At 36.8% G+C, this 22,483-nt stretch overlaps 1 protein-coding gene across 2 annotated transcripts in view; it reads right to left on the reverse strand.

Annotated features, from left to right (window-relative positions):
- Nsf (N-ethylmaleimide sensitive factor, vesicle fusing ATPase) overlaps positions 1–22,483 on the reverse strand; it is a 139,516-nt gene that overhangs the window by 84,984 nt on the left and 32,049 nt on the right. For both annotated transcript variants that reach the window (XM_074045812.1, XM_074045811.1), the window contains exons 3-8: positions 22,237–22,336; positions 19,045–19,084; positions 12,760–12,926; positions 10,020–10,127; positions 9,509–9,584; positions 6,861–7,016 (exon numbers count right to left, since the gene is read on the reverse strand). In XM_074045812.1, coding sequence (XP_073901913.1) covers positions 6,861–7,016; positions 9,509–9,584; positions 10,020–10,127; positions 12,760–12,926; positions 19,045–19,084; positions 22,237–22,336 — 647 coding nt within the window. The remainder of the gene's footprint in view (positions 1–6,860; positions 7,017–9,508; positions 9,585–10,019; positions 10,128–12,759; positions 12,927–19,044; positions 19,085–22,236; positions 22,337–22,483) is intronic.

Consider the following 22,483-nt stretch of genomic DNA (forward strand, 5'->3'; position numbering starts at 1 on the left):
ACAATGGTCTGCAGACCACATTCCAAACAGCCCAGATGTTCTAAACAACATACAGATAGAAGACATTACAGTGGACTCTCCATGCAAGATGATTTTTCCAGACAAGGGAAACATTTTTTAATTGTTACATGGGGTAGGGGATGGGGAAAACTGGAATTGAGTGGATAGAAGCAAGAGATGCTGCTAGACATCCTATGATGCACAGGGCAGGCTAACATAACAAAGCATTATTCAGCCTACAGTATCCATAATGCCAAGGTTGAGAAACCCTGCCTTATGAATATAATGCAAATGAATGATTGTAATATGTTAAGGACTATAGAACAACTAGGTTTTAAATATACAGATAATACAGAGGAAATACAGAGAAGCATCCAAGTCTGTCCAAAAGGTGAGACAGGGACAAAAAAAATCCTTCATCTCCTGATTCACAGATTTCCACAACTCCACCTTGACTTTTAATCTTATTTCCTGCTTCTTCCCAAATCAGAGTTGCTAAATTAGTCTAAGTTGTGAATTCTGTCTATACTTTGCTTAGTCTGTCACTCTTCCCAGGATATGCACAACAGTCCCTTTCCCTCCTCTCCAAAACCACTCAGCATTTAAAACCTCACTCTAGCCCTCTCTCCTTCATGAAGTCTTCAGCAAATCTCTTTAAATTCCTAGGTGACTTATCATGTATACCACTCAGTTGGTACTTAATCATAATGCTGGCTTTTGATACCACTTTTTAGGTTATGTTGTTTAACTTTCAAATGATTATTTAACTTTAACATTTATGTTTTGTCTCCAGGCTGACAGTTCACTTAAAACAAAACTTCTCTGACACACTAGTAACAACCACTTCTTTCCTGTATTATGCTACAAAAGGTGCTAAAAACACATAGAAAAGTGCTATTGTGTATTAAGCATTACAGTCACCAAGTCTTCATGTCTCAAGCTCATGACAATTTGAGCATATCAGATTACTAGAAAAGTAGTTTATTTACAATGCATAGGGCAGCCAGCCTCTGTGCTAAGTACTTATCTGGCGCAATGTGGCAGAGCCCTTGGCGAGATAAAAGACTGCCTCAAAGATCACCTCCAAGGTCCCTAAGAAATGGTTTTGTGTGATGGGCTTTCAAGAGAGAAGAACAGTAGAAGAGTTAAGGGCATGGACTCTGAGGTCAGCTTGCCTAGGTTCAATTCTGACTCTATCATTTACTAACTATGGGTCTTAGAGCAGTTACTCAACCTTCTGAGACTCAGATTCCTGGTTCCATAAAATGGGGACGATACAGTATCTATCTCATAAGGCTGTTGTGAAGATTAAGCAAGCTAATGTATAAAATAAGAAGTGAAGTAAAGCACTTAGAACAGTGTCTCACACTATACAAGTATTAGCTACTGATCACCATCACCAGTCTAAACAGAAGAGTAAAACTGGAGACACCATTTTACTTCAGGAGTTAGAGGAGCCACAGTCCTCAGTAAAATGGCTTTTGAAGACTGAAAACAAATTGCACACAGGTCTTCAAATGACAGAAATTCTGCATTCCCTCAAGATACTCTTCTCCCACTCTTTCCTCTCTGACTCTACCTCAACTACCTAAAGACCTTCCAGATTTGGAAGGAAGACAAACTACTTACACCCATTATAACATGGCAAATACTTTGAAGCAGTAGTTTGATAAGAAGGAACAAGAACTGTTTCTCTCTGTTCAGTGAAGTAGGACAAGCACTCCTCCCTGTCCTGCCAGAGGCTGCCATCAAGGTCCTCCACAAAAGCTTCGTGAAGGCAGCAGGACAAGGATATACCTGGCCCTGCTCCCTTTCTGTGCTGACAGCCACCCTGTGATAGTATCTTTTTATTTGTTTGCTTTTTAAATTGCACAATAGAGATATAAGATCACAGTAGAACATGCAGATGGAGAGGATAATAGAGTAGAACAAAAGTCTCCCTTATTTTTCTAACTTCCCTTCACAGAATTAAACACTTCTTTCAATTTAACATGTCCTCAGAGACTTTTGTGGGGCATTTACTTCAGTTTTATGTATTTTTATTAACACAGATATGTCTGTACATTTGAAACCATATCATCTTAAGTCTGGCTCTGCTGTGCTGCCTACTGTAGAGGGATCATAGTTTATTTAATCACTTCCTTAGGGTGGACATTCAGATTAACACTTAGACTACAACTCTGTAGTGACCCAATTGTTGATCTGTACATAACCAACTGCAGTTGTCAACAAATCTAATCCACTGGTGACTGCCAACTACACTGCTTCTCCAAAAGATTTACTATTTAAACTCTGTCTACAAATTAAAAATGCCAGCTGAATCTACATAGTTCAACTTTGAGATATTGGGACAACTTATATTATTTCTATTCAAATACAAATTTAACTTAAAAATAGAAACAATGGAAAAATTAATTCAAGGCTTAAAATTTTCCATTTATAAAAACTTACCTATAGTTTGTTTTGCTTTAAGGGTGTATTCTTTTTCGCTAACTCCTGCTGTAGAGATTTTGAAATCACAGAATTATGAACTACTTTTTCTAATTAAAAAAAACCACAATTTTGTAACTGTAGTAAATTACTACGCTCCTCATATCTAGGTATCCTCTACATGTACTTAGTGGAAAATCAGAAGGGGAAAGTTTTGCATCTCTAACTAGAGAGCAACTTGCTTTCTTGTCCTCTGCTAATAAATTACAGGCAGACTTGAACAGATGTCAGGTTGGCATTCAAACCTAAAATATAGCTGAAAAGCAAGTTATGACTAATACAAGGAAAAAGATGAATGTCAGAAAGCTTCATCCCCCCACTTTTTTTTTTTTTTTCAAATTTCAGATAAGCTCTTTAGCCTTAGGGTTCCTTTTAAAGAGCGCTGGAGTTCGGCTAGATGTCTTAACCCCCATTTAAATTGCAATCTCTCCTCATGAGTGGGGGTGTGAAAATGCATTTAAGAGTGTCAGTGTTTATGTTAATCTTAGCAAGAACTCCCTTTCTCCCAAATATGGCATGCACAAAACCTTGGTGCCCTTTCTTGCACTATGTTTTATTTGTGCTGTTCTTAGCATGTGAAAGATGTCTGGGTGTGATTGAAAGGCTCCTTATCTTCTCGGCAGCTCTGCCTCATAGAGGAACTGCAGTTTCACTTATGATATCAGAAAAGAGTTGCTTTCCTCTTGAATTTCAAAAGAAACCTTAAAAATACAGACTGGAAATGGGCTTAGGAAGGGAGGCACAGAAAAATGGGAACCAAAAAGAACACAGCATCAGTTTCAAAGAATGGGGACACAAGACCCTAACAAGGGGCTTTCCTTCCCACTAGGTGGCCTGGACATCCAGGGCCCACAGAATGAAGCTGAGGCCTGTGGCCTCCACACTACTTCCCTTCTAACACTTCTGCCAAAGCTCCTTTCCTTGGGTAGATATGTTAACCTATTCCCAAGATTACATGGAGAGATACTGACTAATTCTTAAGCAATTATTCCAGTGTTCACTGAAAAGGATTTGGGTTTTTTTGCTTTGACACTCACAATTTAGAGATTATTGCAAGGGATGCTGAAAATTGAAGTTTCTTTGCAGAAAGAAAAGAGCTACAATACAAGTTGAGGTAATTAATCATTTATCCCAAGCACTTTCCTCAAAACTGCACCAGGAAATGCTCAACAGCAGTGTTCAGCTGCTCAACTTACTCATATAAGCCTTCAGGTACCAGCGTATGATGCTCACATTTCTACCCTAGGACTCAAATGGTGCCGCTATTATCCCACAAAGTAAGGATTTAATTAAACACCCATCATTGTGGGCGGTGGAAGACATTCTAACTAAAGATCTGTTTGGCATTCACTAAGTGCAAGGTATACTTCGATAGTATTTTCACATGCTTCTGAGGAAGAGCTGCCCCACTGTGATTTGTGTGAAGCCAACTGCTATAGACAAGAAACAAGCAAGCAGTTAAACACCAACAAAAGCGCTCCCTTTCCTATTTCTACATATAAACTTTATCCCTGTCTATACAGCTTTATGGGACTTTCTTTTCCCTTCAAAGATTTCCTTGATTCTAATTCTACAAAAATATAACAAAACAGGAAGATACACACTTGAAAGTATTTCACGAGAGACACTAACAGATTGAAAACTAACAATTATTTTCACGTGTATGACTTCATCTATTCCCTACTTTTACTAAAAAATTGTGTGGCTCTGGTTAAGTCATTTAGTCTCCTTAAATTTCATCACAATATTCTGTATGTATCTAACCTATATTTTCAATTTTGAAAACATGAAGTTTTACAAGCAAAAGGAAAGAACTATATTACCTAGAAGCATAATTATCAGTCATAAACATAATGACCAAAGAAAATAAAATTACATATTTACCACTTTGTAAATTTGAAAAAATTGACATATATAGGCAAAAAAGCCATTTAGTTAAGATTCCTGTTTACAAAGTAGATCTAACTCCAGATTCCATGGAAAAGACAATGATTTGTTCTCAAGCCAAAAATACAGTTCTCTGCTTAAAAGCACCATAATCTACATAAATTGTTCTTTTCTAACTATTTTCCTCATTTGAATTGATTTAACTGATCATAACCTCACTGTCTCACTGAATTCCAAAACCATACCACTGTTTCTATTTAATTAACAAAGAGTGAGGGAAAAAAATCAGCCAATTTTGTTCCCACCTGGCAGGGAAATAAAAGAACACAGAGTATACATAAAAAGAACTTGTACAATTTTACTAATATTTTGTTCAAATATAGCAGTTCTTACTTTTACATACTTTTACGGAGCCCAGTGAGAACTTTATAACCACAGCATGCTTAGCATGCAATGAAGTATTTTATTAATTCCCCAGAATTCAAAGAAAAAAAGAAAGCGTCTATAGAATAATAGGGCATGGCACATGCATGGCAAGGTAATTATTTCTTAGTCATTAAATCATAAAAAAATAGCTTTACTTTCTTCAGATATTCAGAGCTTCATTTAGAATAAAGAAATTAATGCTTTTATCAGTTTGGCTCAAAAGCCAAGATAGCTTTACATTAGCTATCCTTTGAATCAAATTGATAACATATGTCTCTTAATATTACCATAAAGAGAAAAAAATGACTTCTTAAGGACAAAGTTTTTTTGTCTAATTAAATTAACATAAACATATTAAAAAACAAATCCATAAGAAAGACTCCAGACAACAGTACTCACAAACAAAATTTAAATCCACAGCCCTTAGTCAAAAAGCACAGGCACAACAAAAAAGCACACTACTACAATTCAACTCGTTTAAATTTAGACATCAGAGACAGATGAAATTCACTAATAAAACCCAAACCTGTATGATTTAATTTCAAACTCATGGACAGCTGGCAAAGTCACAAATTGATATAAATTTTACTCCTTTATACGTTAACTACCCAACCTCAGACAGAGGCCCTACGTGCAAGGGCCGCGTAATATACAACGGGAACTGCTATCTGAAGCACTAAATCCTCTGTAGCTTCCCAAGAGTGAGAAAACACTGAAGATACAATTCAAATGTACAGCCTACTTCAGAAGCTGTTACTTTTCTACTTGTTGGGTGGATAGTAAAAATGTTCAAAGAAACAGAATCATTAGACTCTTCCAGATCTCATTCCTAAAAACCAGTGAAAATATTTCAAAAGAATAACCTATAACATTTAGAACCATCATTTTAACTTTGCTTTTACCCAAAATATATTTAAACAATATTTCCACATCTAGTTTAAAAAGCTTTATGATTTATTGTGCCTCAAAATACAACTTTCCAAGCCAGTGAACTACCACATTTTAGAATCTGTTTTTTTACGGACTTGGCCTTTGTATCTTTCAGATAAAAAGTATGTCATTGCCATTTCAAGGTGTATAAAACTCAGGTGATGAGCGTCTCTGTCATTTTCTCTTAATCCAATTCTAAACTCGACCTTTACCCAGTGAACAGGTGTGTACCATGCCCGTAATTTCTCAGAGTAAGCGACCAGGCAGAAAAGCTCCCAACAATAGGAGGCTAATACAATCCAAGTACTTAGTGCCTAGAAAGCAGTTCTTATCCCCACCCCCACCGTGATGAATATACTTTTATCTCCCAGTAACAATTTAAAAGAAAGAATTGTGAGGGTGAGGGGAGTAATACATTCATATTCCTTTAGCTTTCTGGATCCTGTTTTTACACTAATAATCTACCACAAGCTGTTATGCTATAAATTCCTTTCTCGGATACTGCTGTTCACATTCCAACCTAACAAATGATATGGACATGAAAACAATCATGACAGCATTTCCACTAGGCAAATAATGTCATTTTGCCCAGATAAATTAATTTCCAAGAAGAAAATGATAAAAAAAAAATACAGCACTTCTTTGTATACAATATAGAAACTCCTATACGTATCCTGCATTTGTCTTTTTTGGATCAAACTTACCGAATTTAAACATTCCAGGTAAGCATTACCAGGTATGAAGATGTACTGATTAGGTAATGCAGCAGCACAACAAGCAGCAGCTGCAGCCAACATTAGGGCAATGTCCACAGACCACTCAGCACTAAATCCCAGCCACAGTAGATCTAGTTTAGAATCGGGTAAAATATCTAAATATGCCCTATGGAAAAACTAACTAAATAAAATGAAGCAACCACAAATATTGTTTCTATGATTCCACCATAAAATTAAATATTTTGAAGGTTTTTTTAGAAAATTTATGTTTTGTTTTTTAAAGAGAAGTTAAAACTGAAAAACATTTTGATGAGCCTGAAAAATAATTTCAAAACTACTAAAGAAGATTCTTCATCAATTAATTTTTTTCATAACACAAGCGTTTATTAAGTTTTTTTTTTTTGAACTCACCCATCTGCTCCACAATCTCTGGAGGAAATACTCGAGAGGCAAATGCTCGTCGGAAAATATCTGAAAATTCTTTGTCTAGACCTCCTATTCCCATTTTTTCAAAGTTCCAGTCGGGATTGATGATAGATTGGCGATTTTCCTTGGTTTTAGCTTTGCCTATGTCAAACAAAGAACTTCATCATTAAGTGTAAAAAGACAGGTACTCCCTGGGCATCTTGAGTGAGTAAAGACAAGTTGCCATTATGCAAAGATGAACAACACACTCTTGGCTGATTTTCAAATAAGAAGGGTAAGATTGCCTTATTTGCTTTGCCTGGTCCTTGTTTACAGTCAGTAATAAATTTTCAAAGAGATTAGCCAAACTTACATTGTCTATTTGTGATCAACCATTGAACTTGGTTTCATGAACATTTAATCTAACTAACTTAGTTGATTAGAAGAAACATCATATGCATATCTGATGAAAATATTACTACGTACCAGAAATGCAACTGAAATCTAGCAGTCTCTCAAGGATCCTAGCAAATATATTTAAAATACACCTATTTATCTAGAGTAAGTTTACAACTGAGCATACAACCCCTCAGCCTGAAAAGATGTACTTAGTTTGATGCTTTATTTGCTCTTCCTTCATGTGTATACATAAGTCTAAAGAAATTCTAAAGGCTTTAATAATTACAAAATTTGTGCTTACAAAAAAAAATTATCTAATTTCAATGTCAGAGTGCCACCTAAAGGAACTCAAGAGAACCACAGCTACTATTTCAAACACAATAAAGGTACCTTAATATACTCTAAACAAAAAAAAAGAAAACATAGTTTTTATAAAGTCAGGGAAGAAATACCACATTAAAAGAAGTTTAGATGGTGATTTTATCGTTAGGGATTTATGGATTTCAGCTTTCCTTTAGAAAGCGTTCAAAAACATTTTGCTTATACTTTACTGTCCTCTTGTGGCCAAATTTACTACCTGCAAATTACCACACAATTTCATTTTCCAGTGGACATCACATCTTTGCATGCATTACTTAGAAACACTTACATTGTATGAAAATTATGTTAAGATATCTTAACAAAAGGTGTATAAAAACATGATACAAGGAATCAGCTTCATAAATATTTAGGTTAATAATAGGAGATTATGATATACCCAGCAGCCATAAAAATGATACTTGTAGACATTAACTATCACATGGTAGAAGCATATTTAGGATGCTCCAAATATGTTTAAAAAAAGAAAATTCAAAAACAGTATAAAGTAAAATCAAATACTGGAATGAATTGTTTTCTAGTGAATATCTATCCATATTTCATAATTAAGAAAAAACAAGCTGGGCATGATGGTGCACACCTATAATCCCAACAACAGGGAGGTGGAAGCAGGCGGATAAGAAAAAACAAGCTGGGCATGATGGTGCACACCTATAATCCCAACAACAGGGAGGTGGAAGCAGGCGGATTGAGAGTTCAAGATCAACCTAGCATACATGGAGAGTTCAAAGTCAACCAGAGCTACATAAGACAAAGAAAAACAAACAAGGAAACAAACAAGCAAAAAGAGGGAATGGTAATTTATGGACCAAGAAAAAAGGGCACACATTTAAAGAAAGTTAAGAAACCTTGGACTTAATGGCATGCAGCCACTGAAAACCCTCTAATTTCTATTAGGGTAGACATGAGCATAGTTAAATCAATGATAAAAAAGAATTGTTAACCAGTTAACAACACCATTATTTTGATGACTCACTATGTCTCAAGACCACAATGCACTGTTTTAATATAATAAAAGTAGGACTAAAGTACAAGAGTAGGATTGAACTGAACCTTTGGAAAGATTTTAACTATATATTCATCTCTTGATCACTAACAAAAGTGATGACAATGTCTTATTTAACACAACAACCAGGTAAGGGACATTTTACAAAACAACTGACTAGTCCTCCAGGTCACAAAAGATAATGAAATTCTGAGGAGCTGTCAGATACAGGAGAAGACTCAGACTGAACAACTAAACGCAAGGTGGGATGATCCTGAATGAAATCCTGGAGTAGAGAAGGACATTATAGAAAAACTGGTGAAATCCAAAGAAAGTCTATGCTTTGGTTAGTAGCAACGAAACCATGTTAATTTTTTAGTTTGATCATTCTGCTATGATTGTAGATGATGTTCACATCAGGGCAAGCTGGGTAATGCTGGTATAAACATTCTCTGAGCCATATTTGCAAATCTTCTGTAAGCCTAAAATTGTCTCAAAATTTAAATTTAAAAATTAATTTCACTATTTCTTTTTACTTATTTTTAGTGTGGCTATGGGGAAAGTAAAAATTGCATATGTGTTTCTCATTCTCTTTCTACTGGACAATGCTGATCTAGATGATGGTTTTAAACTTTACATCAGTACTTCTAACAAATATGAAATACCCCATGATTTTGTGCTAAACCCTGTCAAGGGAGGTGCCCCTCTTCTCCTCCCCACTTGAAAATCACTTTAGTGGAAATACATATAATAGCAGTTCATTTATAATCTTCTAAAAACTCTAAATCTGGGAGGGAGCAGGGGGAAAGGGAAGGGTAGGGAGAAGGGGGGAGAAATTACCCAAACATTGTATGCACATATGAATAAAAGAAAAAAAAACTGTGAATCTTACCAATAAGATTGAGTGATGAGTTTTCTGCTTTTTCAAATGTAACTTGACTGTTTCCTACAACCAGCCCTACTTCAATCTGCAAGAAAGATAATAATTAGTAGGCTAACAGCAGATTTCTGGACTTCTCAGAAAAAGGCTAAAAAGGAAGGGAAATGAAGTCTCTGTGCCAAACAAATCCCCCAACCAATCATCTGAGCTACATTTACTTTTCTCATAACTACATTCTACAATTCCTACATACTTCATTTCAGTGTCTGTCTTTTCAATAATGCTCTTGTTCTTTATTTATAATAAATACATTCAACTAGGATTATAAGTACACAAATTTCAAATTACTATTAGATCTGCAAACATTTTAAGTTATATTTTAATAACAATGTTGACTATAAAAGCATTTTTTCTTACTATCTAAAAGTGTACACAATATGAAAAAATTGCTCAGCAAGAGTATAGTCAGATGATCAGATTAATTTGTACAAGTCATATCAAAAAGATTAGAAACAAAGCATACCTTCTGTCTTTTACCTGTCGCAGGCTCTCCTTTCAGAATGCTAGGATCCATGGCTTCAATATCCTTCACTAGTAAGCCAAAAAGCTTTTCGTTGAAGCTAAACACGAGCTACACAGAAAAGAGGCAAGGGGAGGAAAATTACTTCACAGTATATGGCTTGATTCTCACCTTATTACCAATATTTTCCAAATGCAGAAAATCAGTTTTCTCCTGTACATCCCTCTTCAATCTGCAACACAAGCACAACACTCACATAGCCAATGAGAAGAAAAAGGAACTAACACTTATTATCCACTATATTCTGAACACTGTAGGAGGTTACATCATTAATACTCATAAATACTCTTGGAAAAAGAAATTATTACTCAGTTTTACTCATGAGGAAACTGAGATCCAGCAAGAGGAAGTAAATGACAGCCAGGGATCAAGCCTGGGTCTCAGGCTTTTCTATGAATGGCACAAAATTCCTGCCATGCAAGTGCAGAGACAGCAACTGAATGTTCAAGCATTCTTTCACCAAGTATCTGCCAAGCACCTTCTAGAAGGTCAGGCCTTCTTCTATGTGGAATAGTAAATGCCAACCCGCACTACTAACTACCACTAAGGAGAGGAAACACTAAGAACAGTTTTAGGGTAAGATGCTTATTTCTCTGTATTCTGGAGTATTTTCTTTCATGCATTTATTGACATATAATATTATTGGGGATAAAATCATTACAAATACCAAAGCATTCTTCTAAGCATTTTCTATTATGACACTAAAGCTAAAGGCAAATGTAAAAGCAATCTGAGTACAGTAATATTAAAAAAAAATGCAGAAATCCAGAAGTAATATAGCATAGGCCCAAAAGCACAGACAGGTGTCAACAAACAGTGGACTAAATGGTATGTGGGAGTCTTCTGACCAGCCTGTACAAGATGGCATTGCGGCAGTTCCAGTCAGCATCCAGATTCAGTCAGAGAACTGTACAGGACGTGGTGTTTCGTTTTTATTTTCTGTCTTCTTCAACTAGAAAGTAAGGTCTAGGAGAGTAGGGATTGTGTCTATTTTGTTCACTGCTGATCTGCAATGCCTAAAAATAGATGCTGGTACATACTTCATGCTATTAAATATTTGTTTAATTAATTCTCATCTCAGCTATGCTCCCGTGTACATGTTCTTTGCTTTCTCTGGACCTAAAATTCCTCAGTTGTACATGAGGAGGTTGAACAAGAATCTGAGGTCCATTCCAATTCCATTCGTCTCTAAAAATGCACTATCTTCTTTTCCTGTCTATCCATAACTCAGTTTCTGCTTGCAAAAACTTGAAGTTACAATGTGTGGATTACCTAGATGATTAGATTCTTCTTCTTCCAGATCTGACAGTTACAAAAGAGCAGCAAAGTAACAGTCGACTCTCACGCCCAAAGCTCCTGCCGTCTTCGCTGCTCCCATTCCCTAGCCTACCTGCTTCCCATGGGAGACACTGCAAGAGCCATCTAGGGACATCCTTAGCGATCAGAATGCTAGAAAGCAGCAATTCTCAAACATTTTGGCCTCAAGAGCCTACAAAATTTTGAGGAACCCAAAGAGCTTTTGTTTATGGATTAAATCTATTGATACTTACCATGTTAGAGAACAGAACAAAAAATTTTTTTATTTATAAATTTAAATTAACAATAATAAATCTATTATGTGTTCACATAAATAACATTTTTAGTTTAAAAAACTGTAAGTGAGAAGAGTAGTGCTGTCCCTGCAAATCTCTTAATGGCTGGCTTATTGGAAGACAGCTGGATCCTCATGTCTACCACAGCAGTCAATGTGCTGTGCTGGCATGCATCACATAGTCCTGTAGAACTCCACTGTACACTTGAGACAGAATGAGAGGAAGATGACAACATCTTGGTATGATTTTAAAAATAGTTTTGATTTTTTACAACCTCTGAAAAGGTTTCAGGGATCCCCAGGGGCCTTTTGACCATACTTTGAGAATAGCTGCTATGGAGCTGAGGTATGAGGATGGAGTCTGGAATGAATAAAATGTCAAAGGCCAGGCATGGTGGCGCACATCTGTAATCCCACCACTCAGGATGCTGAGGCAGAAGGTTGCGTCTAAGGCTAATCTGGGCTACATAGCAAAACTCTGCCTCACACACTCTATCCCCTACAAAAAAAGAAAGCCACAAGAAGAAAAATGTAGTGGTAAGGTAAAAAGAGCAGTGATTATTTACATATACAAATACTTGATGAACTCACACTTTTAAGCAAAAAATTTTTTAAAACAATAATTTCTTCCTAGGAAGTTAATAATGTGATATTAACTGAAGTCCAAAAAACAAGCAACATTGGCAAATGTTTTCAGTGAGAGAAAGTCTAGGCTTCAGAGGTTCCGTAAAAACTTGAAAATAAGTCCGTAAACAAAAAAGTTAAGAACTACCTTTCTACAGAAATATGTTAGTGAAAAAAAAAGCATACCAGAGACAAAACAAATGTCTTAAAATAAGAAAAGAAATAAGAAATCTCAGATATATAGGTCTACAGTTTTCCCAAATTTGCAGATGGAAAACTGCTGTAATCATATTTGATATCTTAAGCTAAAAGCTACTTCAGAACTTTTCTGAACAGACACCTAGAAATTCAGTAAACCCATCTCCCTCACTTTTTATCACTCCTCTTAGATATGCCTGTTCATAGGTCATTCAGGACAACCGCATGGTTAAAACACCTGTAAGATGAAAGGAATGAAGTTAAACCTACCTGCTGTCCCACGGAGAAGGCCTGGTTGTTGAACTGCTGAATAAATTCTGCTGCCATCTTGTCAGTGTCATAAGGGTTGGAGTCAATGTTTTTTTTCTGCAGGAAATCAATCTCGATGGTCATTGTGCCAATACACTGTTTGGCTTTGTCAAATGTATATGAGGAGACTAGGGGAAGAAGAAATGCTTTTATAAACCTCAGGGACACCAAATACTTACTGTGTTTCTAGTAACTACAAGTTTCAAGTAGATGAATCACAACTGCACTTGACCAAAAGGGGGTTTCACATGGCTTCACTGGAATGACACATAGATACAGACTTTAAAAATAACAGCCACCAGAGATTTTCTTCTCATCTGAATTAGTTAGAAAATATTCAACAGCATCCTCCCCCAACTTTTACCTCTCACCCCTCTATGGCAAAATCACAGGCCTCCCCACACAGTCCTCTGAATCTTCTCCCGTCTCACGAGGCAGAGGACAGAGTGCCAGCATGGGAATCATGAGAGGATTAGCATAATATGTGGTTTCCAAAGATTTTTGTTTGATACAAAAAAGACCTACTGTTGAGAGGTGGGCAGATTATTTTGCAGGTCCAGAAAAAGGCTTGAGAACAATGATTACTGGGGAGACTTCCTCTAGAGCAAGTCAGAGTGTGACATTTCTTTTTAACACTACAAATATATTTATGAAGCACCCACTCTATCAGGGAACAGTAGTAAATTCTACATGTCCCAGATGTAGAGCAGGGCAAGAGCCGTATTTCTAACTTATCTTTATAGTAACAGCATCTACCAGTGCTTTACAAGTGAACTATTTAAACAACAGAAACCCCTATTATCTCCATAATAACAAAGGAGGCAAGACAAGTATACACGCAAAGCTTTCGTTAAGAAAATTCCTACTCAGGCCATGTGAAAAGTTTTAAAATAGCTTTTAGGTTACAATATCATCAATTTAAATATTAAAACATTACATATAATTTTATATCATGTAGTAACTATTCAGCCAAAACTCTTTTTTTTTTTTTTTGAGACAAGGGCTCGCTAAGTAGCTTAGGGTGGCCTCAATCTTCCTATCTTGCCTCCCAAGTCCTGGGATTGGGGAGAGGTCTTTTTTTTTTTCTGTCTTTTCTTTTTTGGTGCTAGGATTGAACCCAGGGCCTCATGCATGCTAGGCTACATGCCAGCCCAGGTCCTGGGATTATAGGCATATGCCACTACACCCGAACTTAACCAAAAATCTGAGCATGATAGTGCATGTCTGTAATCCCAGCACTTGGGAGGCTGAGATGGGAGGATTGTGAGTTGAAGGCCAGCCTGGACTACTTAACAACACCCTGTCTCAAAAAAGAAAAGAAAATCAGAAAAGATTAGGGAAACGGAGGAGTGGCTCAAGTTGTAGAGTATCTACCTAGCAAGCATGAAGCTCTGAGTTCAAACCCCAGTACCGCAAAAGAAAAAACAAGTCAAAAAAAGAAAATGTACTAAAGATGAAAGAGTAATTTCGAGTCTTGGCTGAAAGTTCCAAATATTCTCCTGCTTCTAATTCCAAATGTTTTTGTTCCTTCTTCACATTTCCTAGAAATTAAAGGTTTTATAATGGATAACTTATAGGCAAGAGAGATTAGTTGTTTCCTACATAGTAAAACATACTGTGGGTTGAAATATTAATGTAAAAATGAATAAATTAATTAATCAATTCTATTTCCAGGCATCTCTTCCAGAAAGACTCTTGAACATCTGCCTATAGCGGGGTTCACTGCAGAATTATTTTCAATGGTCAAACAACGAAAGTGCTGATCAGTTGGGGAACAATGAATAAAATGTAGTATATTCACAATGTGGAATACTGTACAGCAACTTTACTAAATAAAAACCTGATTTACATTTAATAAAGATTGATGGTTCATGGAAATATAACACTGAATGAAAAAAGTATATTTTAGAAAGACTTGCACAGTATGACCTCATCTTGTGCATTAAAGACTCCAAAATAATATATGTAGTGTATGTGTGTGCATATATATATTTACATTATCTTTATACTAATAAAGTTAAATATGTATATTAAATATCATCATTACTGATGGTCATTTTCAAATGCATTTTAATTTAAGATCAATGTTCCTGAATAGAAACAACAAGCTGTTACAATCTCAAATGCTATGGACAGTACCACGGACAGTGTCCCAGGCAACACACACAGTCAGCACCATGGTCAGGAGTCCTGAAAGTTCCAACCAGGAGCAAAGGGTGAGAAGGCACAGAATGCTTTCTTATTTTATAACTAGTAGCAACCTATTATCAAAGATGAATTAAAAAGTTTTGTTTTGTTTTAACTTGAGCCGGGCCTCCAGTCCTTCCTGCTCTGGTTGTTTTGGAAACGGGGTCTCACTTTTTGCCCAGGGCAGCCTGGACCAAGATCCTCCTATTTTAAGCTTCCTGCCCATCACTGGGATGACAGCATGTGTGTCACCATACTCAGCTTTTTTCTGTTGGGATGGGATCTCACAAACATTTTTGCCTGGGCTGGCCTGGAACCACAATTCTCCCTACCTTTAGCCTCCCACATAGCTCAGGATGACAGGCACACACCACCATGCCCAGCTATTGGTTGAGATGGGGTCTCATGAACTCCTTGCCTGAGCAGGCTGCCAATGGTGATGCTCTGGACCTCAGCTTCCTAAGTAGGTAGGATTACAGGCGTGAGCCACCAGCACCCCACTTAGACACATCAATGTATAGTAGCATATATATAGTAAAAGTATGTATGAATTAAACATCAGTCTGTAATAAAAGTATGACATTGCCAGGTAGAGAGAAGACATACAAAATGAAACTTCCAAGAGATTCTCTCAGACTAAAATCACTGACTTAACTAAAAAGTCTCACCTTACAGGTAACTCCAGAATCCTTGTACACTCCTTCCTTGTACACTCCTTCAAACCACACCCCCTATTCTATCTCTACTACATCTCTACATACACCAATCCAGTTTTCTAGCTTTATGGCCACATTATCCATATCAGTCATGCCCCAAATACTTCCTTACCTCAAGCTCATTCCGTCAACCTTAGTCCCACCTGATCATTTGGTTTTATAATTTCATGCATTAAATTGTTTGATTCACCTCATTGAAGAGGTGACTATACAATCAAGAAAATTACTGCTGGTAAAAGGAAAAGGTTTTTATAACATAATATAAGCCACAATACACATTTCTCAACTCACCAAAAAGTATAACCTTGAATTCCTGTACACTTACAGAACAGAAAATATCTACATTAAAAGCTAAATTTGTGCACTCTTACTCTCATATTTAGACAAATAAATTTAAAGAAATTAGAAACCTACTGGGTATGCATTTGTAATCTCAGCACTCTGAAGGCTGAGGCAGGAGGATCATGAGTTTGAGGCCAGCCTGGTCTAAAGAGGGAGACCCTGTCTCAAACAACAAAACAAAACAAAAAACTTAGAAACCTAAGCTGCATACAACCTCATCTTCTCATCAGATGTTTTAGCAAGTGCTCATTTTCATCTCTGCCAAGGTCTGCAAACAGGGAACTCTGGCTTCACACCCTGACCTACTTCATTTTGGTGCTGAACTTCTCCACTTTCTCAGCTTCTCACTGTGCTTCAGGTGAGGAAGTGATACTTAAGGGAATCACTTATGTCAGTGTTTCCCAAAATGTGGCTGGTAAGAACCACTTAAAGGTGACTGTTAAAAACAGATACATGAACCAGATTCCCCTAGGGAGGAGCCTGGGAATTTTTTTTTCTTTTTCTTATTTTATTTTATTTTGATTGACTGATTGTTACTGGGGCTTGAACTTAGGGTCTACACGTTGAGCCACTTCACCAGACCTCTTTTGTGAAGGGTTTTTCAAGAAAGGGTCTCATGGACTATTTGCCAGGGATGGCTTTTAACCATGATCTTGATCTCTGCCTCCTGAGTAGCTAGGATTACAGGTATGAGCTACTGGCACCCAGCTGGAATCTTTTTTAAAAAAATTAAATTCCCAGGTAATTCTTTTAGGCAAGTTTGGAAAGCACAAATTATGCAACTCTTTCCTTCGACCACCCATATCTAAATTAATCTTCTTTATTTTAACCTCCAATGAAAAACTGTCATCTATACTCCTACTTCCACAAAGAAAAAGGAGAGTCAACTAAAGATAATCTCAACGTCGATATTCCACCCAACTCAGAAAAGAATCGTAAGACGTCGTATTTCTAGATGAGACGTAGAATGTTACCAACTTCTCTGAAGTGTTTTAGCCAGTTAGAGCTGCTGGATCTCTGAATGTCTTCAAAAGCATTGGGCCCAGAGGATAATGGGGGCCCTGAGAACTTGAATATCCCCTAAAGGCCTATGAGAGCAACAAGGAGACAAATAATATCACATATAGCCCACACTTTCAGCATTACTAGGAGAATACCATGAAACTTGAATTACTTAAAGAGAGAAATAAGCATAGAGCTTCAATTGCGGAAAAGAGAGAGATCAGGGGAAGGGAGAGATGAACATAGATAAAGTATAGACAAAATCATCTCCAAAAAGATAAAGTCCAGCACTAAATGACAAAAATACTAAAAAAAAAAAAAAAAGAAAAGATTTGGGACTTGGCAGTCTGTAGCTCTATGACAGGGAGATGACTTGAAAATAAGTAAGACCAGAAGTAGCTGCATTAAAGAATTGTTGCTAAGAATTAGAGAAGGGACGGTGCCATAAGGATTACAGGTGTGAGCCACTGGTACGTAGCGATTTCTAATAATTTTGTAGACAATATTACTAGTTCAAGAACATTCTTTTCTGTCAGTATAGAGAGAAGTACAGTTTCTTTCATGAATAATATTGATGAGGTAGAGGGAAAAGTAAGAGGTTGGTTGGCATGGCCTGTTTTTCTTTTGTTTTTGTGAGATTCTTAGTTCTTCTTCCTTACTGATTTATTTTCCTTAATCCACATCTCTTAGATTAGATGGGGCATGTTCAGGGTAATATGGCCATAGACTTCACATCTCTTATGTGAGATGTGAGACCCCATGTTCAAAATAATCTGATCAAAATGGACTGGAGGTGTGGCTCATGCTTTGCAGCATGAAGCACTGAGTTCAAAACCTCAGTCCCACCAAAATAATAACTAAGAAGTAGAAAAAGCAGTCCAACACAAAGTTGCTATGAAAAGTAAACAACACATAACAAATATTGCCACATTTCAGCAGGTAAAGTGTCTTTCCCAAAGACAGCAGTCATGAGATTGGGGTATGGGACATAATATAACTATTTAAACTAAATTAACTATCCTCAGACAAAAATGTAGACACGCAACATAACTAAAATCAGAAGACAAACCAGGTGTGGTGGCTCATGCCATAATTCCAGTTCCTTGAGAGGCAGAGAAACAAGGACTGCAATTTGAGGCTAGCTGGGGCAAAAAGTTAGAGAGAACTTATTTCAAAGAGAAAAAAAAAGAACAAACATTGGCGACACATGTCATGTGGGAGGCAGAGGTAGAAGTCCAAGGTAACTCCAACAACAGGCAAAAAGAAAGAGACCCTTTTGAAAAATAACTAAAAAAAAAGGGCTGGGGATGTGACAGAGTGTTTGCCTTGCAAGTATGAGGCCCTGAGTTCAAAACTCCAATACCGCCAATAAAATAAAATAAAACAAGAAGATAAAAAACTAAGAACAGAAATAAATGAGACGTGCAACGAGAGTAGAAAGTGAAGAAAAAAAATTTCAAAAGTGGAGAATACAGTAAATAAATAAATTAAAAGATACTCAAGAGAGAATAAATCTGACTGAATTTAAAAGGAGGCAGTGAAGAAAGAAAGGAAAACAACCAAGATAAAGAAAAAGAATTTTAAAATACTAGAGAGAAAGTGGTTAAAATGGAAGACAGGCAAAGAAGGTTAACATGCACACAATGAGGGAAATGAAAAGAAAAGTAAAATAATTAGACTACAAGTAAGTACACAAGTTTTTGCTTATTAGTTCCTTGACTTACTCTCTCCCCAACCCCCAGAGTAATAAATTGCTTTCTTTGTCCTTCCCTAATGAACTATAATGACCTTGTAACACAGGTACAGAGAAAAAAGAAAAAACATAGGTGGCACCACTATTTCCTTACTGTTCTCATAGATCTAACCTGTACTCTGAATAGAATGAATGTTAAAGGCCTGAAAACCAGTGATAGAAAATTATATAGCCATAAATAACTATAAGTAAAATCACAAAGAAAAGTCTACCTTAGATGACTAAGAAATAAAATAAAATACCTACCTTCTATTTCTTGTCCAATAGAAAGTCCAGCCCATTTTCGCTATAAAATAAATGAGAAAAAAAAACACATCAATCAAAATTAGAAAAATGAAGATAAGAGGAATTTCTATGAACTTCAGGAAGATAGCCCAATATCAAAACATGGCACATTGTTATGTACTGAACTGTGAACCAATACCACCAACCCACCCCTAGCAAATATGAAGTCTTTACCCCTGACACCTGTGTATTAGGGGTACTGTATTTAGAAGTTGGGTCTTTGCGGATACAATCACACTAAGATGAGGTCTCTCATGTCTTTTTGAGATGAGACATAAAGACAGGGAGAATGCCATATAATAACAGAAGCAGAAACTGAGATGATGCTTCTATAAGCCAAGGAACATCAAGAACTGCCAGCAATTCCAACAGCTAAACATGGAACAGATTCTTCCCTAGAGCCTTCAGAGAAAGCACTGCCCTCTTGAAATCTTGATTTCAGACTTCTAGTTTCTGGAACTAAGAAAGAATAAATGTCTGGTTTCTGGTTTTTGAAAATTTTATGTTGTTTCTTTTTTAATTCATCTTTTGTTGTTATTGCTGTTGTTTAAATTTTTCTGTCATTTTAAGCTACCCAATTTGTTCTTCTTATAGCAGCCCTCAGAAATTAATGCAGATATTAAGAGTTTCTATCTAACACCTACCCCAAAACATCCAAAGCTTGCCCTTCACAGTAAAGCTGGCCAATTGTGGGATATGTCTGTATCATCTACTGCTCTGGAAGGTTTCACTGAATCAGCCTTGTCAGCATCCCAAATGCCCTGCTACAGTTTGTTTCACTCTTTGTTACAGTACCACAAAAAGAAATTTAATTCATAAAAACTAAATTAAAACTGGTCAGATAAACTATACTAAAATTCCAGCAGGAACTCAAACTGTTAAATTGTTAGTACTCTCCTTTGTATACCGTTCAAAGGATTTCCAGGCATTCATAGCCACAGTTTCGTCTCTCCCCAATCCTGATTATTTACAGTGGCAAGAATGTATGCAGGTAGGACAAATTGTGTTTAGGCAGGAATTTAGGCTGCCTTGAAAGAGTGTCAAAATTAGCAATTAGTGATAACACTACAAGTACACTAACAGAAATAATTTTGGCTGAAATTTGTGGAATCTGTGTGGGTGGTTTAAAAGGTACTGCATTATGAGTATGTGTGACAGTGAGTGCTCCCCTCCCAGCTTTCTCACCAAGGGCCACACTCCCTCTTCTCTGCCCCACCTCCTCTAAGAGACCCCTTCTAGAAATCCAACTTCACATCTGGCCAACCTGACTTTAGCAGCATGCTGGTTAAACCTAGATTTTGGGTCACAAAGCAGCCAATTTAGACTCTGCACTCCAATTCCAAAGACAGTATCAAGGGATGATAACAATAACATGTATTAGTTGTTTTGAGAATTAAATGAGCTAACATATTGGAAAGTACTTAGAATAGCTGCTGAATTAAAGAGCAAGTTGGGGGAGGGAATTTTTTTTTTCTTTTTTTTGCAAAGTAGAAAAACAAGGAGAAATAGACACCTCAAGCTACTTCGGATCACTGTGAACCCAATTAAAGCTTTGTAAAAGCTGGCAGACCCTGAACTATCCCAAACTTTTAGTCTATAGAAACAAATATGAAAGGAGTCCTGATAATGGAGAGGCATCCAAACAGACAAAAACGGAAAAGTGAGTCAAAATTTCTCACAAGTTTTTAGGGCTCCAGGAAATCTTTAAATAGTTCCCAAATGAGTGTTTGATCTTCTTTCCCTAGATCTGCAAGGAAACAAATCAGTGCTCACAGGCACGCTAGAAAAGAAGGTAAGGACTGCATTTACATTGTTAGGATGGTGGGGTCAGCAGCCTGAGTAAAACTGTAAGGGAAAAACTATATGGACTAGTATTTGTGGTACTCCTACATTTCATATGGTGTGCCTAAGACAGTGTTAGAACATCTGATTCCACAGAATCCACCAACAGTTACAACGTAGTCACAACCCTTCCAGTTGTGGGGGAGCGAGTTTTAGGTTTTAGTTTGAAAAACCTCTTTTCGACCAAAAATCGTATATTCTCCCTCATATGTGGACATTAGATCAAGGGCAAATACAACAAGGGGATTGGACTATGAGCACATGATAAAAGCGAGAGCACACAAGGGAGGGGTGAGGATAGGTAAGACACCTAAAAAACTAGCTAGCATTTGTTGCCCTTAATGCAGAGAAACTAAAGCAGATACCTTAAAGCAACTGAGGCCAATAGGAAAAGGGGACCAGGAACTAGAGAAAAGGTTAGATCAAAAAGAATTAACCTAGAAGGTAACACCCACGCACAGGAAATCAATGTGAGTCAACTCCCTGTATAGCTATCCTTATCTCAACCAGCAAAACCCCTTGTTCCTTCCTATTATTGCTTATACTCTCTCTACAACAAAATTAGAAATAAGGGCAAAATAGTTTCTGCTGGGTATTGGGCGGGGGGGAGCGGGAGGGGGTGGAGTGGGTGGTAAGGGAGGGGGTGGGGGCAGGGGGGAGAAATGAACCAAGCCTTGTATGCACATATGAATAATAAAAGAAAAATGAAAAAAAAAAAAAAAAAACCTCTTTTCATGTTCTTTAGTCTGGCACTATTACACTATAAAACCTCCATTATAGATATCAATTTTACAAATGAAAATTTTTTTTTAATACTAGGGATTGAACTCGGGGCTGAAATAAAATTTTTATATTTCTTCTGTTACCTTGGGAGTTAGCATTAAAGCAATATTACACTTTATCTGATAGCTGATATTACTGCAGAACTTTTCAAAATTAGAAAAAAAAATAAGCAATAAGGAAGCCATGGTAAATAACTGGCAATTAAGAATATATCTTTAGTGGGGGTAGGAGGGGAAGGTGACCCAAACAATGTATACACATTTGAGTAAATGTAAAAACAATTAAAAAAAAAAAAGAATGTATCTTTAGGTCTGGAGGCCTGGCTCAAGTGGTAGAGCACATGCCTAGTAAGCAAGAAGCCTTGAGTTCAAATGCCAGTACCATGTGTATATATACATATATATGTAAATTCTTTATATATTACCTGGAGATGTTTTTCTTCAGTATGAATCAAAGCAGTTACAGGGCAATGCTTGCTTAAAATGCATTGACTCAAGAAGAGTAGGGAATAAACTGACATCCGATTACCTGAGGTAAGCTGAATGCAATGCTCCCTGGAAGCACGGATGGGTGGGTTCTCAGTGTAAATGTGTACCTGTGGTTGGGAGAGGTCCTCACAATCACATGTCTAAAAGACAGAAGCAGAGTCAGTAGTTCTTAGAGGAAATGAAGAACACAATTTCTAAATGTGTTTTTCCCAAACTGATGTTAGATGAGTACCAGATGGAACCATGGCATTATCTGAGAACCCTGAAGGAACAGAAGTACAAGTTTA

Source organism: Castor canadensis, chromosome 11 (assembly GCF_047511655.1).
Source record: "Castor canadensis chromosome 11, mCasCan1.hap1v2, whole genome shotgun sequence".
Lineage (NCBI taxonomy): Eukaryota > Metazoa > Chordata > Mammalia > Rodentia > Castoridae > Castor > Castor canadensis.